The sequence below is a fragment of the Mirounga angustirostris genome, unplaced genomic scaffold (genome assembly GCF_029215605.1).
Source record: "Mirounga angustirostris isolate CCGP_5_RB_7025 unplaced genomic scaffold, mMirAng1.0.hap1 SCAF_15, whole genome shotgun sequence".
Taxonomy (NCBI): Eukaryota; Metazoa; Chordata; class Mammalia; order Carnivora; family Phocidae; genus Mirounga; species Mirounga angustirostris.
Genome location: NW_026991723.1, coordinates 5911577 through 5935599, shown reverse-complemented (window position 1 = coordinate 5935599; position 24023 = coordinate 5911577). Strand labels below are relative to the sequence as shown.

The 24023-nt window shown below is 36.1% G+C and overlaps 1 protein-coding gene across 8 annotated transcripts in view; it reads left to right on the top strand.

Annotated features, from left to right (window-relative positions):
* The window catches only part of RIC1 (RIC1 homolog, RAB6A GEF complex partner 1), a 166632-nt gene that overhangs the window by 53992 nt on the left and 88617 nt on the right, over nucleotides 1-24023 (top strand). For 5 of the 8 annotated variants that reach the window (XM_045882150.3, XM_045882147.3, XM_045882148.3 and 2 more), the window contains one exon: nucleotides 22378-22457. The exons of 1 other annotated variant lie outside the window; for it this stretch is intronic. In XM_045882150.3, the coding sequence (XP_045738106.1) occupies nucleotides 22378-22457 (80 nt within the window). Of the gene's footprint in view, nucleotides 1-19759; nucleotides 19799-22377; nucleotides 22458-23679; nucleotides 23889-24023 lie in introns of those variants that run through there. 2 more of the 8 variants (XM_045882151.3, XM_064579047.1) reach the window with 2 other exon arrangements.

Here is a 24023-nt window from a genome sequence, read left to right as displayed (position 1 = left end):
AACTTGGCTATTATAAATAATGCTTCAATAAACACAGTGGTGCATATATTTTTTCAAATAAGTGTTTTTGTATTCTTTGGGTAAATACCCAGAAGTGGAATTACTGGGACAGATGTGATTTCTATTTTTAATTTTTTAAGGAACCTTTATACTGCTTTCCATGGTGGCTGTAACAATTTGCATTCCCTCCAAAAGTGCATGAGGGTTCTTTTTCTCCATGTCCTCACTAACACTTATTTCTTGTGTTTTTATTTGTTTTGCCTGTTTTTGTTTTTAATGGAGGCTCAGGTGGCACATGACAGTTCATAAAATGGCTTCAGAGGTAGGAGCTCTTGTCTTTTTCATTCTAGCTATTCTGACAGGTAGAGTGATATCTCATTGTGGTTTTGATTTGCATTTCCATGATGATGAGTGATGTTGAGCATCTTGTCATGTGTCTGTTGGCCATCTCTATGTCTTCTTGGGAAAAATATGCAGGTCCTGTGCCCATTTTTAACTGGATTATTTGGTTTTTTTTGTTGTTGTTGTTGAGTTCTTTATATATTTTGGATACTCACCCTTTATCAGATATATCATTTGCAGATATCTTCTCCAATTCAGTAGGTGGCCTTTGTGTTTTGCTGGTTTCCTTCCCTGTGCAAAAAGTTTTTTATTTTGCTTTAGTCTCTATAGTTTAATTTTGCTTTTGTTTCCCTTGTCAGAGGAGACAATCTAGAGAAATGATTCTTCGGCCAAACTCAAAGAAATTACTGCCTATATTTTTTTCTCTAGGAATTTTATGATTTCAGGTATCACATTTAGGTCTTTAATCCATTCTGGGTTTAGTTTTGTGTATGGTGTAAGAAAGTGGTTCACTTTCATTCTTCTGTACATTGCTGTCCAGTTTTCTCAGCATTATTTGCTGAAGAGACTGTCTTTTCTCCATTGTATGTTCTTTCCTCCTTTATTTTTTAATAAATTGATCCTGTAATTATTTATTTATTTCTGGACTCTTTATTCTATTATATTGATCTACATGTTTATGTGCTAGTACCATACTACTTTGATTATAGCAACTTCATTGTATATATTGAAGTCTGGGATTGTGACACCTCCAGCTTTGTTCCTCTTTTTCAAGATTGCTTTGGCTATTCAGATTCTTCTGCAGTTTCATACAAATTGTGGAATTTTTTTTTTCTAGCTCTGTGAAAAAAGTTGTTGATACTTTGATAAGGATTGCATGAAATCTGTAGATTGCTTTGGGTAGCGTGGACATTTTAACAATATTGGTTCTTCCAATCCATTAACCTGGAATATCTTTCCATTTGTTTGTGTCACCTTCAATTTCTTTCACCAGTGTTTTATAGTTTTCAGAGTCCAAATCTTTCACCTCCTTGGTTAAGTTTATTAGGTATTTTACTCTTTTTAGCGCAATTGTAAATGGGATTGTTTAAATTTCTTTCTCTGCTACTTCATTATTAATGTATAGAAATGAACCAAATTTCTGTATATTAATTTAGTATCATATGGCTTTACTGAATTCATTTATCAGTTCTAGTAGTATTTTGGTGGGTGGAGTCTTGTGGACTTTTTATATATAGTATCATGTCATCTGCAAATAGTGGAAGTTTTACTTTACTAATTTGTTTTTTGTTTTTTGTTTTTTTTTTGGTCTTTGAATAAAAGTGGCGAGAATGGACATTTTTGTCTTTATTATGTGTGTTTACTCTAAAATTTCTCTGTTGAGAGTTTTTATCCTGAATGGATGTGGTACTTTGTCACATGCTTTCTCTGCATCTATTAAGATGATCATACGATTTTTATCCTTTCTCTTGTTGTTGTTTTTTTTTTTTTTTTTAAGATTTTATTTATTTGACAGAGAAGGACACAGCGAGAGAGGGAACACAAGCAGGGGGAGTGGGAGAGGGAGAAGCAGGCTTCCCGGCGAGCAGTGAGCCCAGTGTGGGGCTTGATCCCAGGACCCTGGGACCATGACCTGAGCCGAAGGTAGACGCTTAACGACTGAGCCACCCAGGCGCCCCTATCCTTTCTCTTGTTAATGTGATATATTACATTGATTGATTTGGGCATACTGAACCACCTTTGCTTCCCTGGAATAAATCCCACTTAATTGTGGTGAATGATTTTTTTTATTAATGTACTTTTGTATTCTGTTTGCCAATACTTTGTTGAGGATTTCTGCATCTATGTTCTTCAGAGATAATGGCTTGTAATTTTCTTTCTTTGTAATGTCTTTATCTGGTTTTTGTATCAGGGTAATGCTGGCCTTATAGACTAAGTTTGGAAGCTTTTCTTTCTCTTTCTGTTTTTTGGAATAGTTTGAGAAGAATAGGTATTAACTCTTCTTTAACTATTTGGTAAAGTTTTCCAGAGACGCTTTCTGGACTTCTGTTTGTTGGGAGTTTTTTGATTACTAGTTCAGTTTCTTTGCTGGTAACTGATCTGTTCAAATTTTCTATTTTGTCCTGCTTTCATTTTGAAGGGTTATATGTTTCTAGGTATGTATCCATTTCTTCTAGGTCATTCAGTTCGTTGGCATGTAATTTTTGGTAATATTCTCCTGAAATCCTTTATATTTCTGTGGTGTCCATTGTTAATTCTCCTCCTTCATGTGATTTTAGTTATCTGAGTTCTGTCTCTCGTTTTGATGAGTCTGGCTAATGGTTTATCAATTTTGTTTATCTTTTCAGAGAACCAGCTCCTGGTTTCATTGACCTGTTCTTTTGTGTGTGCGCGCATGTGTGTTTATTCTCTCTCAGGTATTTCTGCTCTAGTCTTTATTATTTATTTCATTCTATTGGCTTTGGGTTTTCTTTGTTCTTTTCCTGTCTTCTATACCTGTAAGGCTAGTTTAAGGATTTTCTTGTTTTTTGAGGTAGGCTTGTATTGCTATAATCTTCTCTCTTAGGACAGCTTTTGCTGCATCCCAAAGATTTTGGACTCTTTATCTTCAATTTCATTTGTTTCCATGTAGGTTTTCATTTCTTGTTTGATTTCTTCATTGATCCATTCAGTGTATAGTAGCATGTTATTTAGTTTCCATATATTTGTGTTCTTTCCAGATTTTTTTCTTGTGGATTGACTTCTAATTTCATTCCCTTATGGTCAGAAAAGATGCATGATACGATTACAGTCTTTTGAAATTTATTGAGATTTCTTTTGTGCCCTAACATGTAATCTGTTCTGGGGAATATACCACATGTGCATGGAAAGAATATGTAATCTGTTGTTTTTGGATAGAACATTCTGAGTATATTTTTTAGGTCCATATGGTCCAATGTGTTATTCAAAGCCATTATTTCTGGGTGATCTGTCTGTTGATGTAAGTGGGGTTTTAAGGTCTTCTGCTGTTATTATATTACTATTGATTTCTTCCTTTGGTAGAAACCACATTGGGTGCATAAACAGTTACAATTGTTGCATGCTCCTGTTGGATTGTTCCTCTATCATTTTGTAGTGTCCTTTGTCTCTTGTTACAGTCTTAAAGTCTATTTTTTTGGATATACGTATTGGTAACCCAGCTTTCTTTTCGCTTCTGTTTGCATGTACATGTTTTTCCTCCCTTCCCTTTGACTATGCATGTGTCTTTAGGTCTGAAGTAAGTCTTTAGGCAGCATAAAGATGGGTCTTGCTTTTTCATCCATTCAACCAGTATCTTTTGAATGGAACATTAATCCTTTTACATTTAAAGTAATTATCGACAGATGAATACTTACTGGCATTTGTTACTTGTTTTATGGTTGTTTTTGTAATTCTTCTCTTTTTTTCCCTTGCTCTCTCTTGTGGTTTGATGTCCTTCTTTAGTGATCTGCTTTTATTCCTTTCTGTTTTTATGTCTGTGTCACAGGTTTTTGATTTGTGGTTACCATTAGGTTCATATTTAGCATCTTATGCAGATGACAGTCTATATTAAGTTGATGGTCAGTTAGGTTTGAACCCATTCTAAAAGCACTAAATTTTTACTCCCATGCATGTTTTATATGATTTCATACTTCATACCATTTTATTTTGTGTATTCCTTGACTGAGTTTTATGGGTATAATTGATACTACTGCTGTTGTGCTTTAATCTCTGTATAGGTTTTTTTAAGTGATTAATCTGCTTTATGTTTGTATTTACCTGTGGAATTTCATAATTTTCTTATTGCTGATTATTGCCTTTTCTTTTCACTCAAAGAATTCCCTTTAGTATTTCTTGTAAAGATGGCTTAATGGTGATGACGTCCTGTAACTGTTGTTCGTTTGGGAAACTCTTTCCTATTCTGAATGATAATCTTTCTGGGTAAGATATTCTCAGTTCCACATTTTATTCTTTTCAGTACTTTTAATATATCATGCTACTCTCTTCTAGCCTGCAAAGTTTCTGCTGAAAAACCAGGGAAATTTTCTGCTCCTTTTTCTATCTCTACTCCTCCTGGGATCCTTATAAATTGCATGCTAATATGCTTGATGCTGTCCCTGATTTCCCTTTACATATTCTTGTTTTTTATTCTTCCTTCTACTCTTTTGCTGCTCAGCTGGGTTGATTTCAGTTATTCTGGACTCCAGGTCACTGATGGGTCTGTCTGCCTCCTCTAATCTGCTATTCATTCCCTCTAGGGTTTTGTTTTTTTGTTTTGTTTTTGCTAAGCCCTCTAGGGTATTTTTAATTTTTAATTATTGATTCTTCATTTCTGATTGGTTCTTTTTTATATTTTCTGTCCCCTTGTTGAAGGTCTCACAGAGATCCTCCATTGTTTTCTTAAGTATGGTATATGACCATCACTTTGAATTCTTTATCAGGCATATTGCTTATTTCCATTTCACGTAACTCTTTTGCTGTGGTTTTGTCCTGTTCTTTCATTTGGGACATACTCTTTTGTGTCCTCATATTATCTGTCTGGGTTTGTTTCTCTGTATTAGGGAAGTCATCTATGTTTCCTCATCTTGAAAGTAGTGGCCATAGGAAGAAGAAACCTTGTGGTGCCCTGTACCACAGTATCCCCTATTTACCAGAACCAGAAGGCATTTCACAGGAGTTTTCTTTGTGGGTACACTGGGCAGGGTTTGGTCCCTGTGCTGTTAAAGGCGCATTCTGGGGCTGCCGTGGGCTTTTAGTTGGGTGCTGTCTGCTGTCAGACCAGATACCTGTTCTCAGCCCATCTGCTGGGTGCGCAGTCATACCAAACTACAGCATGCTCTCCTTGTGTTGTCCTTGAGAGGCTTTCCTTTGTGGGCAGGGCCTGTAGTCAAACTAGCTGTCTGCCCTCGTCCGTCCACTGGGGCTGTACTCCCACTGGTGTGTGTGGTTATATTCCCTTCTCTCCAGAGCAGGCCTCACTTTAGAGTGGCACTGGTCCCTGCTGGATTGTTTGGAGGGCATGTCTTGACAGGCACTGTGGCAGGCTGGGTGGGGCTGGGTGTATGGTATGAGTGAGGTAGTGGATGAGCGTTCATGCTTGATTACTGCTAGTGTCAGACTATCTGAGCTGGGCTGGGGGTTAGAGAAATGGTGCCCACCAGCTCTTTAGTTCTTGGACAAGTCTCCCGTAGACCCTGTCCCTTCAGCGCATGTTCTGAGATTAGTAAATACATATGCTTCATGTCCACTCCGGGCTTCTGTCAAACTGCTGCTTCTGTGCTGTATCTCCTCCAGCTTGGTTGTTACACTGGCTCTTTAAGGGGGGACTCAGTTTCCTGTTGCCCTCCACCTTTTCCAGAGCTAAGTCTTCTGATTTTTAAAGTACCTGGAGTTAAGCCTGCTGGTTTCCACACCAAATGTTTTGGGGACTCATCTTCCTTGAGCAGCTCTTCTCTGCCTGAGGTTCGTGGTGTGGGGTCTGCTTCTCTCCCTTCTCCATGCTTGTGGTGTCCCTCCCATTTGTGGTTAATCTCCCTAGGAGTTTGGTTCCCAGTGGAGTTTCTGCCCTCCTACCCTTTTTGATGTGTCCTCAGTATGATTGTGGAAATTCTGTTCTGCCAGTATGCAGGTGGTTTTCTTCCCTCCCCTCCCATCCCCTCTTCTTTTTTGAGAGAGAGAGTATGAGCTTGGGTGGGGTGGGGGGGTTAGGGAGAGGGAGAGAGAGAATACCAAGCAGGCTCCACGCCCAGTGCAGAGCTGAAAGGGGGCTCAGTCCCACGACCTTGAGATGATGACCTGAGCGAAAATGAAGAGTTGGGCCCTTAATTGAGCCACCTAGGCGCCCTCAGGTTGTTTTCTGAGTTAGTTTAACTAATGTGGCCGTTATCTAGGTGTATCTTTCATTATATGAATTTTAAATTTCGTTGTCCCTAAGTAATGTTGGAGTATGAAAATGTTAATTTAGTTAGATCATTTCTATGGCTGCTTTCAGGCTGCAGTAGCTGAGTCAAGTAGTCCTGACAGCAGCCATATGTGGCACTCTATCTCTTTTCTGCTCAGTGCACTGTAAGTTAGAGTAACATGTTTATAGATCAGGTGTTTCAAGTGCACACATACTTCCGTGCCATAACATTCTGTATAATGTTTATTACTAGTGCATACCTATCATGTCAAAAGAACAAAAGAAGAGAAGAACAGGTTTTGAATATCATGCTTCTAAAATACATTGGAATATAGATTGATTTATTATTGGATTGGATGGGAAATTGTGTTAATTATGCAGTAACCCTATAGCAGAGGCAAAAGAATACAATAAAAGTTGACATTATCCAACTTAGTATTTATCGCAATATTCCCATCTCACTGAAATTAATAGAAAAATTAGAATATTTAAAGCAGAATATCTTCACAAAAAATGAAAACGAAGGTACAACCAAAGTAAGTTTAGCTGTTTTTTGATGACTTGAGGAATGTTACAGTACTGCTCAGTTTACTTGAATAGTTAGTGTAAAGTGTGAAATGACTGAGAATTACTCCCTGTGAAAAACATGTATGGGAGAACTTCAGGTGAAAAGATTTTAAAGAAGTTGAGAAAACACTAATCAGTACAACCTGAAGCAGAGTCCACTAAAGTGTGTTTTAACTGATAGTGACAAAAATACACGCGGAGCAGAGAAAGGCTTAGTTGGACGGTTTACAAAGCTAGTGCACATGGAAGTGTTGAACACCTATGGCCATTTTAAGTTGTTAGAAATAGAAGCTGGAGATCCTGACTTGCCCAATTCCATGGGTGTTTAATGTCTTAGCAGTCAGTGTAAAGGTTTATTGTTGATTTTTTTTTTCTTACGTTGGGGCTCATTTTGAAATTTTTTGAACTTGAAGAACCACCTCAAACCACTTACCAGACACCGAATGATCTGGCAAATGATAACTTTGCTGCAGACTTGGTAATGCTTGCACATGAATTCAGTCAAAACATTGCTTAAATGTGAGATATATATGTTGTCAGGTCATTTTGGTGACAACTACTGTCATACTCTTTTGTGTCCTCATACTGTCTGTCTGGGTTTGTTTCACAAGTATTGCCAGGCTGCTTTTTGTGTTTTCCCTGGTGTCAAAAATTAAACAGTAAGATCTGTTTTCCAACAAAAATTAGCAGTAGATATATTTTCTGAGCTCATACGCAGTTACAGTAGCATATTTCAGAACTTGATGCAATTGCAAAGGAGATGTCTGTATTTCATAATCCATTTAATTGTGCAAATGAGGAGTGCTTTCACCCAGCTCTCAGTTGGAAGTGATTAATCCACCACATAATGACATGTTAAAAAGCAAACATCAGGAGAAGAATCTAGTAGACTTGTATACTTACCTATCAGTTGATGATTATATTCAGTTAAAATCATTTGCTCATGGATTCGTATCAGTATTTGGCACCACTTCTGTGAAAAGACATTTCAAATAGAGTATGTAGGATCCCATTACAGGCCAGCATTAAGGTGAGAGGGAACACTAACTTTAAACCCCAGTTAAGCAAAAATGTTACCCCATAAAAAGAATTTCTTTCTCTTTAGTGGATATGTATTACAAAGAAAATTGTGCTCAGTTTTCATTACCATTATATTTAGAATTTTTTAGCAGTAAAATTTATGAGAATTTGTTTTCTCTCTCTATTAATTATTCCCTTTTATTTTCCTGTATATATGATGCTTTGGTATCTTGAGGCCTTGTGGACCCTGGAGAGGCTGCCCTTCCCAAGGCCAGGCAATTTCTAGAGATAGTAATAAGGATTCACCTGTTAGTGTGCCTTTCACATGCAGACCAAGCAGTACATAGTCTGTACCCCCAAACCTCAGCTTTATGGAGCTCTTACACTCTGGGCCACTATTCCCCTGCCCTCATTACCCCCAGGCCAGGAACAGATAACTAGAGACAGCCCCTATATCCTGGTAAAGAGAAAACAGTCTGCTAGCTTTGTTTTTAGAGCAGAAATAATTTCACATTAATTTATTAATCTTTTGCACTGTACTAAGTATTAAGAAAACAAAGAAGTTAGAAGAAATTATTCTGGTCTTCAATTTGTAGAGATAAAATGCATATACAGAAGAGACAATAAAGCCACCTACTTTTTTGGCTGTTGAGAATCTAGTTTTTATTTCACATAGTTATTGTTCATAGCTTTTTTTCCCTTAAGATTTTATTTTTACATAATCTCTACACCCAGTGTGGGGCTCAAACTCACAACCCCGAGATCAAGAGTTGCATATGCCACTGACTGAGCCAGCCAGGCGCCTGTTTTATAGTCCTTATCTACAACTTTGTGGAGATGTCATGATGAATATAATTTTAACTGTTATAGTGTGGCTTGTATTAAATATACTGAGTAAATCCTGACCTGATCCAAGTGATTTATCATCTCTATTTGTATAACTTAAGACATGAATTAATGTTTTAGCTCATGAATTTTAAAATACATAAAGGATCATAAGTGGAGTTTATGAAAAATAAACTTTAATTTTTAGAGTATTTTTAGGTTCACAGCAAAACTGAGGGGAAGGCATAGAGATTTTCTTTGTATCTCTTCGAAGCCCCAACACATGCATAACCTTCTCTATTATCAACATCCCCGGTACATTTGTTACAATTGATGAACCTACATTCACACACCATTATCACCTAGAATCCATAGTGTACGTTATGGTGCACTCTTGTTCTGTGGGTTTGGACAAATACAATGACATATCCACCAGTGTAGATACAGAGTAGTTTCATTGCTTCAAAAATCCCCTGCTCTACCTGTAATCCCTTTTCCAGTAACTTTTTGCAAGTACTGATCTTTTTCATTGTCTTCCTAATTTTGCCTTTTCCAGAACGTTCTGTAGTTGGATTCATACAGTATGTAGCCTTTTCAGATTGGCTTCTTTCACTTGGTAATATGCATTTAAGGTTCCTCCATGTCTTCATGGCGTGATAGGTCATTTCTTTTTAGCACTGAGTATGTTATTGTTTGGATGTACCACAGTTTTTTTTATCCATTCACCTACTGAAGAACATCGTGGTTGCATCCAAGTTTTGGCAGTTATGAATAAGCAGCTGTAACATCTGTTTGCAGGTTTTTGTGTGGATATACATTTTCAGCTCCTTTGGGTAAATACCAAGAAGTGCGTTTGCTGGATTGTATGGTAAGACTATGTTTAGTTTTGAAAGATACTGCCAAACTGTCCTACATAGTGGCTTTACCATTTTGTACTCCTATCTGCAATGAGTGAGAGTCCCTGTTGCTCCACATCTTTATCAGCATTAGGTGTTATTAAATGTTTTGGATTTTGGCTATTCTAATAGGCCTATGATGATATTTCATTGTTTTAATTTGCTTTTTCCTCATGGATATTATGATGTGGAGCATCTTTTCATATGCTTATTTGCCATCTGTGTATTTTGATGAGGTGTTTGTTAAGGTGTTTGGTCCAGTTTTTAATTGAGTGGTTTTCTTATTGAACTTTTTGAGTTCTTTATTTTGGATACCAGTCCTTTCTCACGTATGTCTTTTGTAAGTACTTTCTTCCAGTTTGTGGCTTGTCTTTCTAGTCTTTGGACTGGTTTTTGGTAGAGCACACATTTTTAACTTTAATGAAGTCTAGCTTATCTCTTCTTTCTTGTGTATCATTCCTTCGGTGTTGTATCTAAACGTTATTGCCAAACCCAAGGTCATCTAGATTTTCTGTTATCTTCTAGGAGTTTTATGGTTTCAAGAATTGGATTTTTTTAAAGTTTTAATTTTTTTTTTAAAGATTTTATTTGTCTGAGGGGAGAGAGAGTGAGAGAACATGCACAAGCAGGGGGAGCAGGCTCCCCAATGAGCAGGGAACCCGATGTGTGGCTCGATCCCAGGACCCTGGGATCGTGACCTGAGCTGAAGTCAGATGCTTAAGTGACTGAGCCACCCAGGCGTCCCTAAAGTTTTAATCTTTATGTTATAAGGGTGATACATGTCTGATGAAGAAAACCTGAGAAACACAAAAGAATCACCAGTAATTCCACTATTCACAGATAATCATTAATTTTTATTTATAACCGCATATCTTTTTATGGATATTTGCAGATACTCATACTTAATAGCACTTAGAATTTGAAAGCTATTGAAGTCTATTTATCTTTAAATACAAAGTAATATTTCTGTAAGTGACTGCTAATGTCACTTATTGATGAGCATATTTGATAAATCTGTATTTCATAAATGGAGGATTGTCTAAGATATTCTTTATACAAAGCAATCATATAGTTTTGTAATCTGCTTTTTTGACATACTATATCATGAACATTGTCTCGCTTCAGCATTTTTCTGTAATGTGATTTTGAATGTCTGCAAAGGATTGTAACTTACAGATGAGTGGATTTTTAAGTTGATGAATAGGTATAAGACAATTCATAATTTACACCCAAAACTGGGATCTTAATTTACACATTACTTTGTAATTTGATTTTTTTTCACTTAGTATATTATGACTGTTCTTCCAGGTTAATATATATACTTCTAACTTATTAATTTTAGTATTTGTACAATATTTCACAGTACAGAAGTTTCTTATTTACTTTACCATTCTTTTTTGATGGACTTTTGGCAACTACAAGCAGTGCTACAGTAAACATTATTGTACATACATCCTTTTTGTATTGGTACCTTTATTTCTTTAGGGCAATTTCCCCTATGTAGTAGTTGTCAAAGGATATATCTTTATTCTTTTTGATAAATGTTGCCAAGTTATTTTTCAGCAAAGTTGTATCCATTTCAGAGTTACTCCTAAGTGTTCATAAGATTCCTGTTTTCCTGCATTTATGTCTAAACTAGATTGATGAAAAATGGTCTTGTCATCTAATTCCATTTGTTTCATTGCTAGTGAGGTTCATCATCTCTTGATGTATGAATTGGCCCTTCGCAGGGCCTGTGTTTGTCCATTTTTTTAACCTAGAATATTCCACGTCAGTTTGCTTGTTCTCTTCACTGTAGCTCCAGGTTCCAAGAGGGTTTTTTCTGCACATGGTAGGCATTCATACATTAAATGAAATAAATAGTATCTGAACATTCCACTCTTTAACCACAGTAGAGGATATCCTGTCTAGCTGTAGGATTCTTAGATTTAGGATTCTTTTTTTCTAGCCATGAGCTATTGTTTCAATGTCTTCTGGTTTCTAGTGTTACTGGTGAGAAATCTAGTGATAATCTATTCTCCCTCCTTTGTAGGCAACCTCATCATCTTTTTCTCAGTATGATTAAAATTTAATTGTTTCTGCTTGTTATCTCTAGATATGTATCCTTTTCCATTAAACTGTCTCCCTCTGTCCCCCTCCCCTCCACCTTCATATTAAACCTGAATCTCAGTTGTAGTGTTTCTATAGCTAGGGAAATTTTCTTTTATTATTCTCTAAATAAATATCAGTTTGAGTTTGTTCTTCACGCCTCTTATCTTTCAGTGGTGATTTTTTCTCTTCATGTTTTGTATAATGAAAGTGTTTCCCTGTGATCTTCTGGAGTAAAAGGTTCAGCTCCCATAAAGGATTATTCTTTATCATTTATTCTTTATATTTGTCTGATTTTCCTAGTAGGAAATGTTTAGCTCTGAAAAGTCTTGTTTATGTTCTCATAGTACCTCCTGAGAGTCCTTAATTTTTTCCCCACAGTTTGCTTGCATTCTTCTCTCTCATCTGTGTGGCTTATTAGTAGGATCCATATATTTTAGCTGTTTCATTTGTTACAGAGCTTCTTGTATAAATGGTATTTTCTTTCTTGTGTTCCATCAGCCACCCATAGAGGTCAGGCTTTCATATGGGTCTCTCTGACAATGCCCACCCGCAGATGTTGGCTAAAACAGTAGTTTGCAGAGGCAGACCAGTTTATAAACTCTTGTCCTCCGTCGAGGCTTAGGATGAGTCTCCTCTACTCTCAGGTGGTCTCTGGGTGTGGGGGAAAAGTGAATGGCTTTTCCAGACCAGGAGGTGTGGGAGCAGTTCAGTTCACCGTTACAGCCTCTACTCTAAGCCTCTTGAAGTCATTAGGGTTATGTGGACAGTGCTGTGTCCACTTCCAGGATCAGTCACATTCAGCCTTTACAGGGGAGTAACCATGGGGTTCTGCATTTTAAGTTACTTAGAGAACTTTGAAATCCCGGATCTTTGCCCAGTGCCTCAAGGAGTAAAGCATAGCAAAGCTTTCCCTCTGCCTGGTCCCTTAGCATATATTCTCTCCCACAAGAACTCAAGAGATCTTGGTGACCTGGACATCTCCATACTCATCCAAGACACGCTTTGGCAATTGTACTCTGAAAGGAGGAGGAGAGATTAAGAATGTGGGCTCAGTCTTTCTATCTTAACAGGATCCAGAAGTTAAACCATTTATATTGTCCAACTTTTTTGTTTGCCTCTCCCTGCAAAAGAGATTATTTTTAATTTTCTCTTCTTCTTCTTCTTCTTTTTTTTTTTTTTAAGAGAGGGCGAGCTGGGGGGAGGAGGGGCAGAGGGGGAGAGAGAGAGAATCTCAGGCAGGCTCCACACTGGGCCACCCAGGTGCCCCTTAATTTTCATTTCTTACATTGTAATGTAGGCTGAAACAGATGGAGAACCTTTAGTCATACGGTACTAGTTTAGAAAGGCCACTGATATTTTTGTAATCTGTTCAGTAAGGCAGTCACTCTTCTTTACAAATAACCATTTGTACTAAAAGATAATCTATCAAGGTGCATTTGAAAATAATGTTAGGGGTGCATGGGTGTCTTAGTTGGTTAAGCATCTGACTCTTGATTTCGGCTCAGGTCATGATCTCAGGGTTGTGGGATTGAGCCTCCTCCTCGGCCTCCATGCTCAACAGAGAGCCTGCTTGACTTTCTCCCCCTCTCCCTCTGCCCCTCCCTCTGAGTGCGTGCCTGCGCGCGCGCTCTCTCAAATTTTTAAAAAAATGTTAAAGAATTGTATGCTATCATGGAATGGGTATTGGGTAAGTGAACTTTCTAGTAACCAGACTTTGGATTCTGAAGCTTTACTGGTTTTGATGGTCCTTTCCCTCAAATGCATTACACATTTTCTTAGCCTCTTAACATGAAATACATTGATTATAAATTAACTATTGAAGATTCAGAGTTCTTATGGTAGCAGATTTTGGGTGTGTCTAATATGCGCTAGGCCCTATTGTAAGTGCTTTATTTGTATTAAAATTAATTCTTCATAACAGCGCTCTAAAGGTAGATTATTTTTCCCCATCATATACTTGAGGTAACTAAGAAAGATTAAGTAACCTGCCCAAGATTACAGAGATACTGTGTACCTAAGATCATATGCAGCCTGGTTCTAGAGTTCCAAAGTCTTAATTCTGCTTTACTGCCTTTCACTATTAGCCTGGTTGTTTAATCCTACTAGCTATTGTGGAATGAAGCTGAACCTAGGAGATACTTTGAAACTTGCTTTTACAAAATGTCATTGATAGAAGGTGTGCGGAAGGATATACAATTGCGTGATCTGTAGAGCAATAAGACATAACTCTCTGCAAATTAAGTCAGGACCAAAGCAGCCACCCTGTGTACTTTCTTTACTGCCTGACCTTCCCCACTCAAGTATTGTCATTGTGTGCTCTCACTCATCAGTTAATACAAAATTCTATTTCTGTATCACCAACAGAACCATAGTCACCTCCTTATCAGCTGGTACCTTAAAAAGAAATCTCACTGACTGTTTTTTAATGGGGTGTGGGAGAGAAAACCCCTTACCATTTTAAGAATTGGTATATAGTGTTTTTGGGGAGAGTGTTTCCTCTGAATTTCAGAAGTAAAATACCATTTTTGTAGACATGATTTCAGGCCATAATTATCCCTAAAATTTTCCTCCGTTTTAGACAGTAGATAGCCAGGCACAAGGAGCATTAAAATGAATTTTAAGTACTGTCTCGTTTGACAGTACTGACAGATAGTAGCCCAATGTCTTTAGGCATATGTGTAAGTATTTTTATTGCAATTTTACTTATAATAGGAAAAAACACTGGAGTCCTTTGATTCTGCATTCCCGACTGATCACCAGTATAAGTGCCAGGTCCTGTCTCTAGTTTACTGCCATGCTCTTCTGTTCTTCTCACTGCCATAACCTCAGTGCCGGTCTTCTTATATCTTTTCTAGGTTGCCTACAGCTAAAAACTTTTAGCTCTTCTTTTTTCTCCACTCAAAGTGCACCTTATGAATAGCTATTTCTGAATCAGAGCTCTTACTCTTATTTCCAAACCTTTCAGTGGCTTCCCTTTGCATTCAAAATGTGTTCCAAATGCTTAGCCTAGGACTCAGGACCTCCTGTGATCTGGCCCCAGCCTGCCATTCCAAGTCTGTTTTCTCCTGCTACCTTGACTATTCCTCTCACACCTAGCTAAGTGGAAGTGTATAGGAACCTGAAAGTGAGTGTAACATGGATTAGAATGTAACTTATTTGTGAATAAGGGAAAGACAGTTTGATTTGGAATTCCTGTTGTGTTGTTGTGATTTTTTTTTTTCCCTTCCAGCATGTGACTGTATTGAGTCACCAGATTAACAGCCGAAAGCGCAGTACTCCGACAGAGTGGGGTGTAGCAAGTTGCAGAGGCTCACAGTCCTGGACACAGTCCCTGAACTCATCTCATTTTTTCCCTTTCATTTTGGTTTGACCAGACTCTGTTTTGGAAGTGATTATTGTGCAGTTCTCCTGGATCTCTCTGAATTTTGTTTTCATTTCCATAACTTGATGTTCTTAGCCTTTCTTTAAATTACACTATTTTTGTTAGGATTATTTTTCATATGTAATATTTATTGAACCATTATCTCAAATCTTGGTTTAAAACAACCATTTGTTTACTTATTCTGTGACTTTCTCTGGGTTTGGTCAAGAAGTTCTCCTGGCCTCACCTGTAGTCCCCTGGTGCTTAATGATCCAGATGCTTTCAGTCCCTGTCTGCTAGTTGGCGGGAGATGTCCACCTTGATTTTCTTTGTGACCCCTTATTCTCCAGTAGGCTAGATGAGGCTTTGTGTGTGATGGTAGAAGCTTTTCCAGAGAGCAAGACGTGCTGCTACAAGTCCAACCATCACTTTCATTTCTTTTTCCAAATTTGCTTTATTGAGGTACAGTTGATACAGTAAATACATGTTTTAAGTGTACAATTTGATAACATTTGATACCATGACTACAGTCAAGATAGTGATGAACTATCCATCATTCCTACACGTTTCTTTGTACCTGCTCCCCCCTCCCGTGATCCATCTCCCTTCAACCACTCATTTGCTTTCTGTCACTACAGATTAGTGTTCTGTCTTACTGATGGACTGCAGCTGGTTTGACCATTCATCTCTTGGTGGGCTTTTGAGTTGTTCTCAGTTTTTGGCTATTCCAAGCAAAACACTTATGAGCATTCATATATGTAAGATGTTTATATGGACATATATTTCCTTTTATGTCGGGTTAGTACTCAAGAGTGAAACAGCTAAATCATGAGGTAAGTGAATGTTAAACTTTCTAAGGAAATGCCAAGGTTTTTTCTGAAGTAGTTGTATCATTTTATATTCTTACCAGCAGTGCATGAGAGTCCTCTTTCCCCTTTGCCAACATATGGTATGGTATGATTTTTTAATTTAGCCATTCTGATGGATGTAAGTTGTATCTCATTATAGTTTTAATTTGTATTTCTCTAATGAAAAATGATTTTGAACATCTTTTTATTTATTTGCCTTGTATGTCTTTTGTGGTAAAGTGTGTGCTCAGATCATTTGCTCATTTTATTCATTGGGTTCTTTGCTTTCTTATTGTCAGAGTCCTAGAGTTCTTAATGTATTTTGGATATAAGTCCTGTATTACATATATACTTTATAAAGAATTTCTCCTAATAGGTGACTTGTCTTTTCATTCTTCTAACATTGTTTTTTGAATGAATTACTTAATTTTGATGAAGTCCAATTCATCGATTTATTTTATGCTTCATATTTTTTTATATCTTCTTCTAGAAATCTTAATATATATGTATGTTTTTAAGATTTATTTATTTTTAGAGTGAGACCGTGCGGGAAGGAGCAGAGGGGGAGGGAGAGAGAGAATCCCAAGCATCTCTGCTGAGTACAAAGCCCAAAGTGGGGCTTGGTCCCATGAGCCTAAGATCATGACCTGAGCTGAAATCGAGTCAGATACCTAACCACCTAAGCTGCCCAGGCCCCCCATCTTGTAGAGGTTTTATTATTTAGGTTTTTATATTTAGGTCTGTGATATATTTTGAGTTAATTTTTGCATATGATGCAAGGTATGGATCCAAGTTCAATTTTGGCAGTTTGTTGAAACCAGGTTATTGCTTCTACACTATATTTCTTTGCATCTTTGTAAAAAATCAGTTGTCCACGTATATCTGTGTTTTTGTCTGTATTTGCTTCTGTGATGTGTTTATTTGCCTGTCTTTATGTTAATACAGCATCATTTTGATTAGCTTTGTAATAATTTTGAAATCACAGTGTTAGTTTTCCAATTTCTTTGTTTTCAAAGTAGCTTTCACTGTTTTAGGATGTTTTATTTCCATATGAATTTTAGAATAACCTTGTTAGTTTTTTTAAAGAGGGTTTCTTTTTTGTTTGTTTGCTTTTAAGATTTTATTCATTCCAGAGAGGGAGAGAGAGCAGGGGGAGGAGCAGAGGAAGAGTGACAGACTATGCGCTGAGCATGGAGCCTGACACGGGGCTTGATCCCAGGACCCCGAGATCATGACCTGAGTGAAACCAAGGGTCAGACACTTAACTGACTGAGCCACCCAGGTGCCCTAACCTTGTCAGTTTTGATGAAAGTGCCTGCTGAGATTTTGATTGAGATTGCATTGACTCTGTGGATCCATTTGGGGAGAGTTATCATCTTAGCATTATTGAACCTTTTGACCTATTAAAAGATAAATCTCTTCATTTATTTAGATATTTTTAACTTAAGTGTTTTATTATCAGTGTACAGCTATTTCATATCTTTTGCTAGATTTCTTCTTAAGTAGTTCCTATTTTTAATTCTACTGAAAACAACATGTTAATTTTCTGGTTGTTCTTTATGTATATAGAAATGCAGTTGATTTTTCTGTATTGTATTGATCTTGTGTATTGCAGTCAATGCTAAACTCACTCTGGTACATTTTTGGTAGAGTCCATCAGATTTTCTGCATAGATGATGATGGCAAAGGATGGTTTTCATTTTTCCTTTTTAATTTAGATACCTTTTATTTCTTTTTCATGCCTGATTTTACTGGTTATCTTGTCCAGTACAGTGTTGAACAGAAGAAAAGGATTCGGTCTTTCACTATTAAGAATGATGTTGTTCTAGGTGTTTTGCAGATCCCCTTTATCGGGTTGTGGAAGTTTTTCCTCTCTTGGTAATTTGCTGACAGTTTTTAATCAGGAATGCTTTATAGGATGTTCAGTGCTTTTTCTGCATTTATTGAGACTATCATATTGTTTTTCTTTTTTGATTTATTAATATGGTGAAATACATTTATTGATTTTTTTTAAATGTTAAACCAACCCTGCATTTCTGAATAAACCCCTTTTACTAATGATGTATTTTCCTGATAATATATTATTAAATTTTCTGTGATAAAATTTTGTTTAGAAGTTTTATATCTGTGTTGATAAGAGATGCTGGTTTGTGGTTCATTTTCTTATAATGTCTTTGGTTTAGGTTTGAGGGTAATGCTGGCCTCATAAAATGAGATGGGAAGTGTCCCCTCCTCAGTGGTTTTCTGGAAGAATTTGTGTTGAATTCATATTTCTTTCTTAAATATTTGGTAGAATTACCAGTGATACCATCTGAGCATAGAGTTTTCTTATGGAAAGGATTTTAGTTGAAATTTAAGTTTCTTGAATAGACGCAGTAGGCTTTTTAAGGTACTTGGATTGGCAGTTTCTGTCTTTCAAGGAATTTGTCCTTTTCATTCAAGTTGTAAACTTTTTGTCAGTGTTATTATTATACTCCCTCATTATTCTTTTAATACCTCTAGAATCTGTAGTGATGTCACCTCTCATTTCTGCTAGTGATTATTCCATCCCCCCGCCCCCCAGTCAGTTTGAGTAGAGGTGTATCAATTTTAATGATCTTACTAAAAAAACAAAAAACAAAAACCAGAATTTGGTTTCACTGATTTTTGTTTTGTGTTTCTTGATTTCCACTCTGACCTCTGGTATTTCCTCTTTTTAGTTTGCTTACTTTGGGTTTCATTTGCTCATCTGTTTCTAGTTTAAGGTAAAAGCTAATGTCATTGATTTGGGATTTTTCTTTTTTTCTAATACAGCTCTTTAAAGTTTTGAACAGCACTCAAAGCTAATTATTCCCCACTACTGAGGCCATACCTTTCTAGGATTACCCCAGGAATACCTGAGGACTACTTTTCTGAGCATTCTTACTAATTCCCTGTGAATTACCAGTTCTTCAGTCTGACTGTGGGGCAGGCACTGTTCTCAGGACTGTTGGAGCACTATTCTCTTTACTAATTAATCCTTTTGGTTTGGCTTCTCTCCTGCCTTGAATAGTTTCCTCACATGTGTGTGTATGGTACTCTTGGATTTTTTTCTGTGTGCAGCTCTCTCCGCTCTGGTACTTTTTGTATGAATTGTAGCTGCCTTATTCTTGGGCTCTCAGCTTCATCTCCATAGGTTGGGGAGTCCGCCAGGCTCTGCCTTAGTTCCCCTTTTCAGTGCTGTGACCTGGAAACCTTCCCAAGGTAGTAAGCTGGGGCAATTATAGGACTCATATCAATGTCTCATCTCTCAGGGATCACTGACCTCATTGCTTCATGTTGGTGTTTTGAAAACCATTGTTCCCAGGTTTTTGTTTTGTTTTGTTTTGTTTTCAAATGGGAGCATAAATTGGCTTCACCTTAATCCATCATATTGGTTGGAAACAGAAGCTTCCCCCCTCCCTTTAAATTAGTGCTCTGGTATAAAAGTGTGGTAGTAAGTGTTAGAAATGGTAATTTTTGATACGTATTCATGTCAAAAGATTCATCATTTATTTTTGAGTGTGTGTGTGATTTATAGCTGTTTTTATCATTTCCCATTTAAATATATTCATGTATCTGAATGTATAGAGTCTAAAAGAGTATACAGAAATGGTAGGTAATTATCTTCATGTTAGGATTTGTGTGATTAATTTTATGTATTCGAACATGTATAATAAAGAAATAAAGCTAAAAACAGTAAACACCATTTACAAACCAGTGTAAAGAATTAAATAGTGCTAATCTGTTATTTTGGTCTTATTTGAAGCCTAACATGACAGTGTATTAGGATAGAAGATGCATCTCTAAATCATCAAATCCTTATCTTTTAATTACTACAGAAATCTTTGTGATGCATCAATCAGGTTATTGGAGCCCAGATGCATGAATCTCCTTCATGTTAAAAACGGCATGTCCTAAGGAAGAAATGCACAATGCCTTGAATTCTGAAGTATGTGGTGAATTCATGTCCAGTGGGAGCCTTGATTAGATAATGGTAGAGGAAGGTACTGGTATTGCTTCCTTCAGGTGAAGCATTAGTTTTATGCAACAGTTGATTTGCATCATGACACAGCTGGATTTACATTCTTCCTGTTTACAGAAAATTGCTTTTATATATGTTATGCATCAGTCATAAAATAATTTTTAAAATATATTTAATTTTGAGTAGCAAGGGGAAACTTCCCAAATGCCCACCAAAGCAAAATACAAACAAGCAGTTAATAATATTGATGCCATCAACAACTACCACCACCTCCAGATTTCAAACTCTTCTTTTTAAACTATGGAGTTATCTGAGGTAGTTTGCATGGTTTTTCAAATCTCTATTTGCAATTTGCAATTGAAAAAAAAGATATTTCTCTGACTGAATATTCATACCTCTCTGACTGAATTTTTATGTGTTATTAATATCCTTTAAAATTGTTTCTAGAAAGTTCTTTTTCTGCTAAGTGGTGTTACTAGAGACAAGTCTGTTCCATTCTCCATTTAAGTAGTGATTTCTCTTATCCTCTTGATAGCCTTTATTCTTATGTGTCTGTGACCCTTATTCATGGATATACAGAAGAAAGAGACATGAGGACTTGTTAATTCAAGTTGCTTACAAAAATTGTTAGGCCTTTGTAATTACAACCACAGAATCCAGTAGAATAAGACTTGGAGGAAGAAAAAAAAAATTGAGATATGGAATGATACGAGGAAAGAAAACTCAGAGGTTCTTTATTTTGTCTTTTTATTTTCTTAGAAAAATTATCGTATGTGTGTGTTTGTGGGAGAGAGAGAGAGAGAGAGAGAGAGAGCAAGAGACAGTGTATATGTGTATTAGAAGAAGGTATTGGGACTGTTGCCTATAGATTAAGCAGTCGTTGTATGCTTATTTGCAGTATTTTGGTGGTGGAAAGAGAAAAGCCATCATAACACTGCATAGTAACAGTTTTGGTATAGTTAACAACAAAGATGCTACTTTTTAGGATGATCATTTATTACCAAAACTTTTAAAATTGTTCAGAGGTGGGACTTGTTCAGAGGCAGGATTGTTTAGGAAAAGGTCAGTGAGATCTGGAAGTATATAGCATTTATATACATGTGAAGCTACAGATCATAGTAAAGATTGATACAAAATACCAGAATAGTAAATCAAGCCATTATTTGTAATTTTGTATAGTATACCATATATATAAAATTTCTAAATGCTGGTGCAAAATGATGGTGTATTTTCTCTGACATTGTAGTCCTTTAAGCACTTGTTAAAATTACGAGTATATTATTAGCATTGATATTCTGAAATGTTGAACTTTTGACCTTGAGTGACTGATTTCCAGACAACATTTGTATGCTATTCATGTAAATGCCAGACCGTATTATCTTACTTTTCTAACCCATATAAGGTAATAGTACAGTTTACAAATTTCAAAGTCACTAATCTGTGTAGGGGTTATGATGTCTGATATGGTTTGATTTGAATCTGTTTTCCTTTGATCCCAGATTCGCCACATTTGAGGAAGGTAAAATTGCACCTGAGGAATTAGAATGATGATCTTAGCCTCTTGTGTTTTGTGTCCCAATATATTGAAGTAGAATTTTGGAATACATTATGAAATAGTAGAGTTTATAGCTTAAGCAAAACACCTGACTGCTGAAGAAACTGTTTTTCCTCTGGCATTCCTTTAAGTGAAGAACGGAAGCAAGTACTAGAAAGAAATTTGAAACCTTGAATAATTTTTTCAGTTTTCTTTGTATTTTGGGTAAAGCCCACCTGCTTCTAAAATAAGAGTTCAGTATTAATATATAGTAGTTTAGGCCAAACAATTGCCACTCAGGCCTAAAAATGGTTAGAAACAGCTAAATATAGTATTTTGTATATTTCTATAAATATAAAGTGGTTGAGCTTCACAGATATCACAGGTATGTGCCATGATTATGAAATGTTTCAATACAATTTGTATTTTAAAAGTATTTTGTTAACTAAAAATAACTGATGATCAAATTTGGAAATGAAGGTTCTGTTTTTCTTTTGTGTCTCAGTATATTTTATAGTAAATAGGCCAGTTGATTGATTTTGAAATATATAAATAATGTTATTCTGAAGTTATATTGTGTGAACTTTGAGTACAGTCAAGAACTTTATCATAGTATTACTACTACTTGGTGACATTGTTGCTTTAAAAAATTAGAAAAAATTATTTGCCATATTGCAGAGTTCAAAAAGTTATGTATATTTTGTAAAATAATCATCTGCTATTGAATACTATAATTATTTTAGAGTATTAATGTCTACAATCTATTATGAACTATTGATTTAATGACATTATGAAATATCAAAATATAAAATCTCCTTTCGTGGGTTATATTAAACAAGATGGGTTATATTAAAATGAAGTCATTTTTTAATTGTATAATTAGATTGTAGCTTTTCGAAAGAGGGTTCCCATGAGTGAAGTGTTTTCAAAGTAAGAATATATAAAAATAAAATTTAAGGTGTTAGTCCTAGCCTTACCCTTTAATTCATGGCAAATAAAATTTATCTTTCAGACTGCATATGGCTACATCTTGTTTTTTCATATTACATCTACAAGAGGGGACAAGTACCTTTATGAACCAGTGTATCCCAAGTAAGTTTTTTGTCTTTCATTCTTTTAATAATTGGTTTGCGTACTTTGTATTCATAAAAACATTCCAGTTTTGCATTGTGTGAAGTGAATAAAATAAAGACAAGCCGGTACTTTAAAAATAGTATTTCAGAAATTACCAAGTCTTTGAACTGTCATTAATTGAGTAAAGAATTCTGTTGCTAAAAAAAAGTCTGAGAATCTTAGGTGAATGTACTGTATCCCTTCTTGGACGTTGAAGGTCACTACTAATACACTCTAGCATTATTAAGGAGGAATTAAAATATCATGAGGGGAAGAGAGGAAATGTCAGGAAAGTTACAGGCACTTTTTCCTATATTTTTGTATGTGCATAGAAAAATATGTGTACCCCAAACAGCGGTTACCTCTTGGATAGAACTTGAAGGAACATGGACTTTGATCTTCAAACTATGTTGTTCTGTATATTTTGCATTCTTTTCCTTAATTTTTTTGCCTTACTTTTGAAATAAAAGAACATACCAATTTTAAAGCATATCCTCTTTTTTTTTTTTTTTAAGATTTTATTTATGTAATGAGAGAGAGCAAGTGAGCATTAGCAGGGGTGAAGAGGGGCAGAGGGAGAAGCAGATTCCCCACTGAGCAGAGAACCTGATGTGGGGCTCGATCCCAGGACCCTGAGATCATGAACTGAGCCAAAGGCAAATGCTTAACCAACTGAGCCACCTAGGTGCCCCCTCTTTTTTTTTTTTTTAAAGAAACATCAAACCATTAAAGTTGGATGACTATATAAATGAATTTTTATCACATTTCTAGATGGTAGGAGATGGCCAGAGTTTATTAGGTATATAAGAAGTTAGAGGGAAAGTAGATTTCAATATATGAAGGTTTACATTTCTGAAAATTAACAGGAAGAAAGAACAACATTAAAAAGGCAGGTAGCAAACTGGGGAAAATTTTTCAGTAAATAGGACCCAGGCTTACTATTTTTATATTTTATAAAATATTATATTTTAGGTAATTTTTTAATAAAATGTATTTTAAGGAGACATAAATTGCTAAGAAACAAAGATTTCAAAAGGTGAATAGGTAAAAGCGATCTCATAAGAGGAAATATAAGTAACAAATACAAGAGAAACTTAATTAGTAACTCAAACTAAACACTAGTAACTCAAAACAAAACTTATTAAATACAAATTTTTTAGAAACCTATACATTTTAATATGTAAAATTTTTTTTTTTTTAGAATTAAAAACTTTTTAAAGACTTATTTTAGAGAGAACACATGCGTGCATGTGAGCTGAGGGAGGGGGAGAGGGAGAGAGAGAATCCTAAAGAAGACTCCCCACTGAGCATGGAGCCCAACATGGAGCTCTATCCCAGGACCCTAGGATCATGACCTGAGCCAAAATCAAGAGCCCGCTGCTTAACCGACTGAGCCACCCCGGCGCCTCAGTATGTAAAAAGTCTTTTTTTTTTTTTTTTAATTATTACTCTGCTAGCAGGGGAATGTTAAAATATGTTCTTAGACGCTTCTGATAGTAGATATACAAAAACGTGATAATCGAGAATTTCAGTATGAAAGTTAAC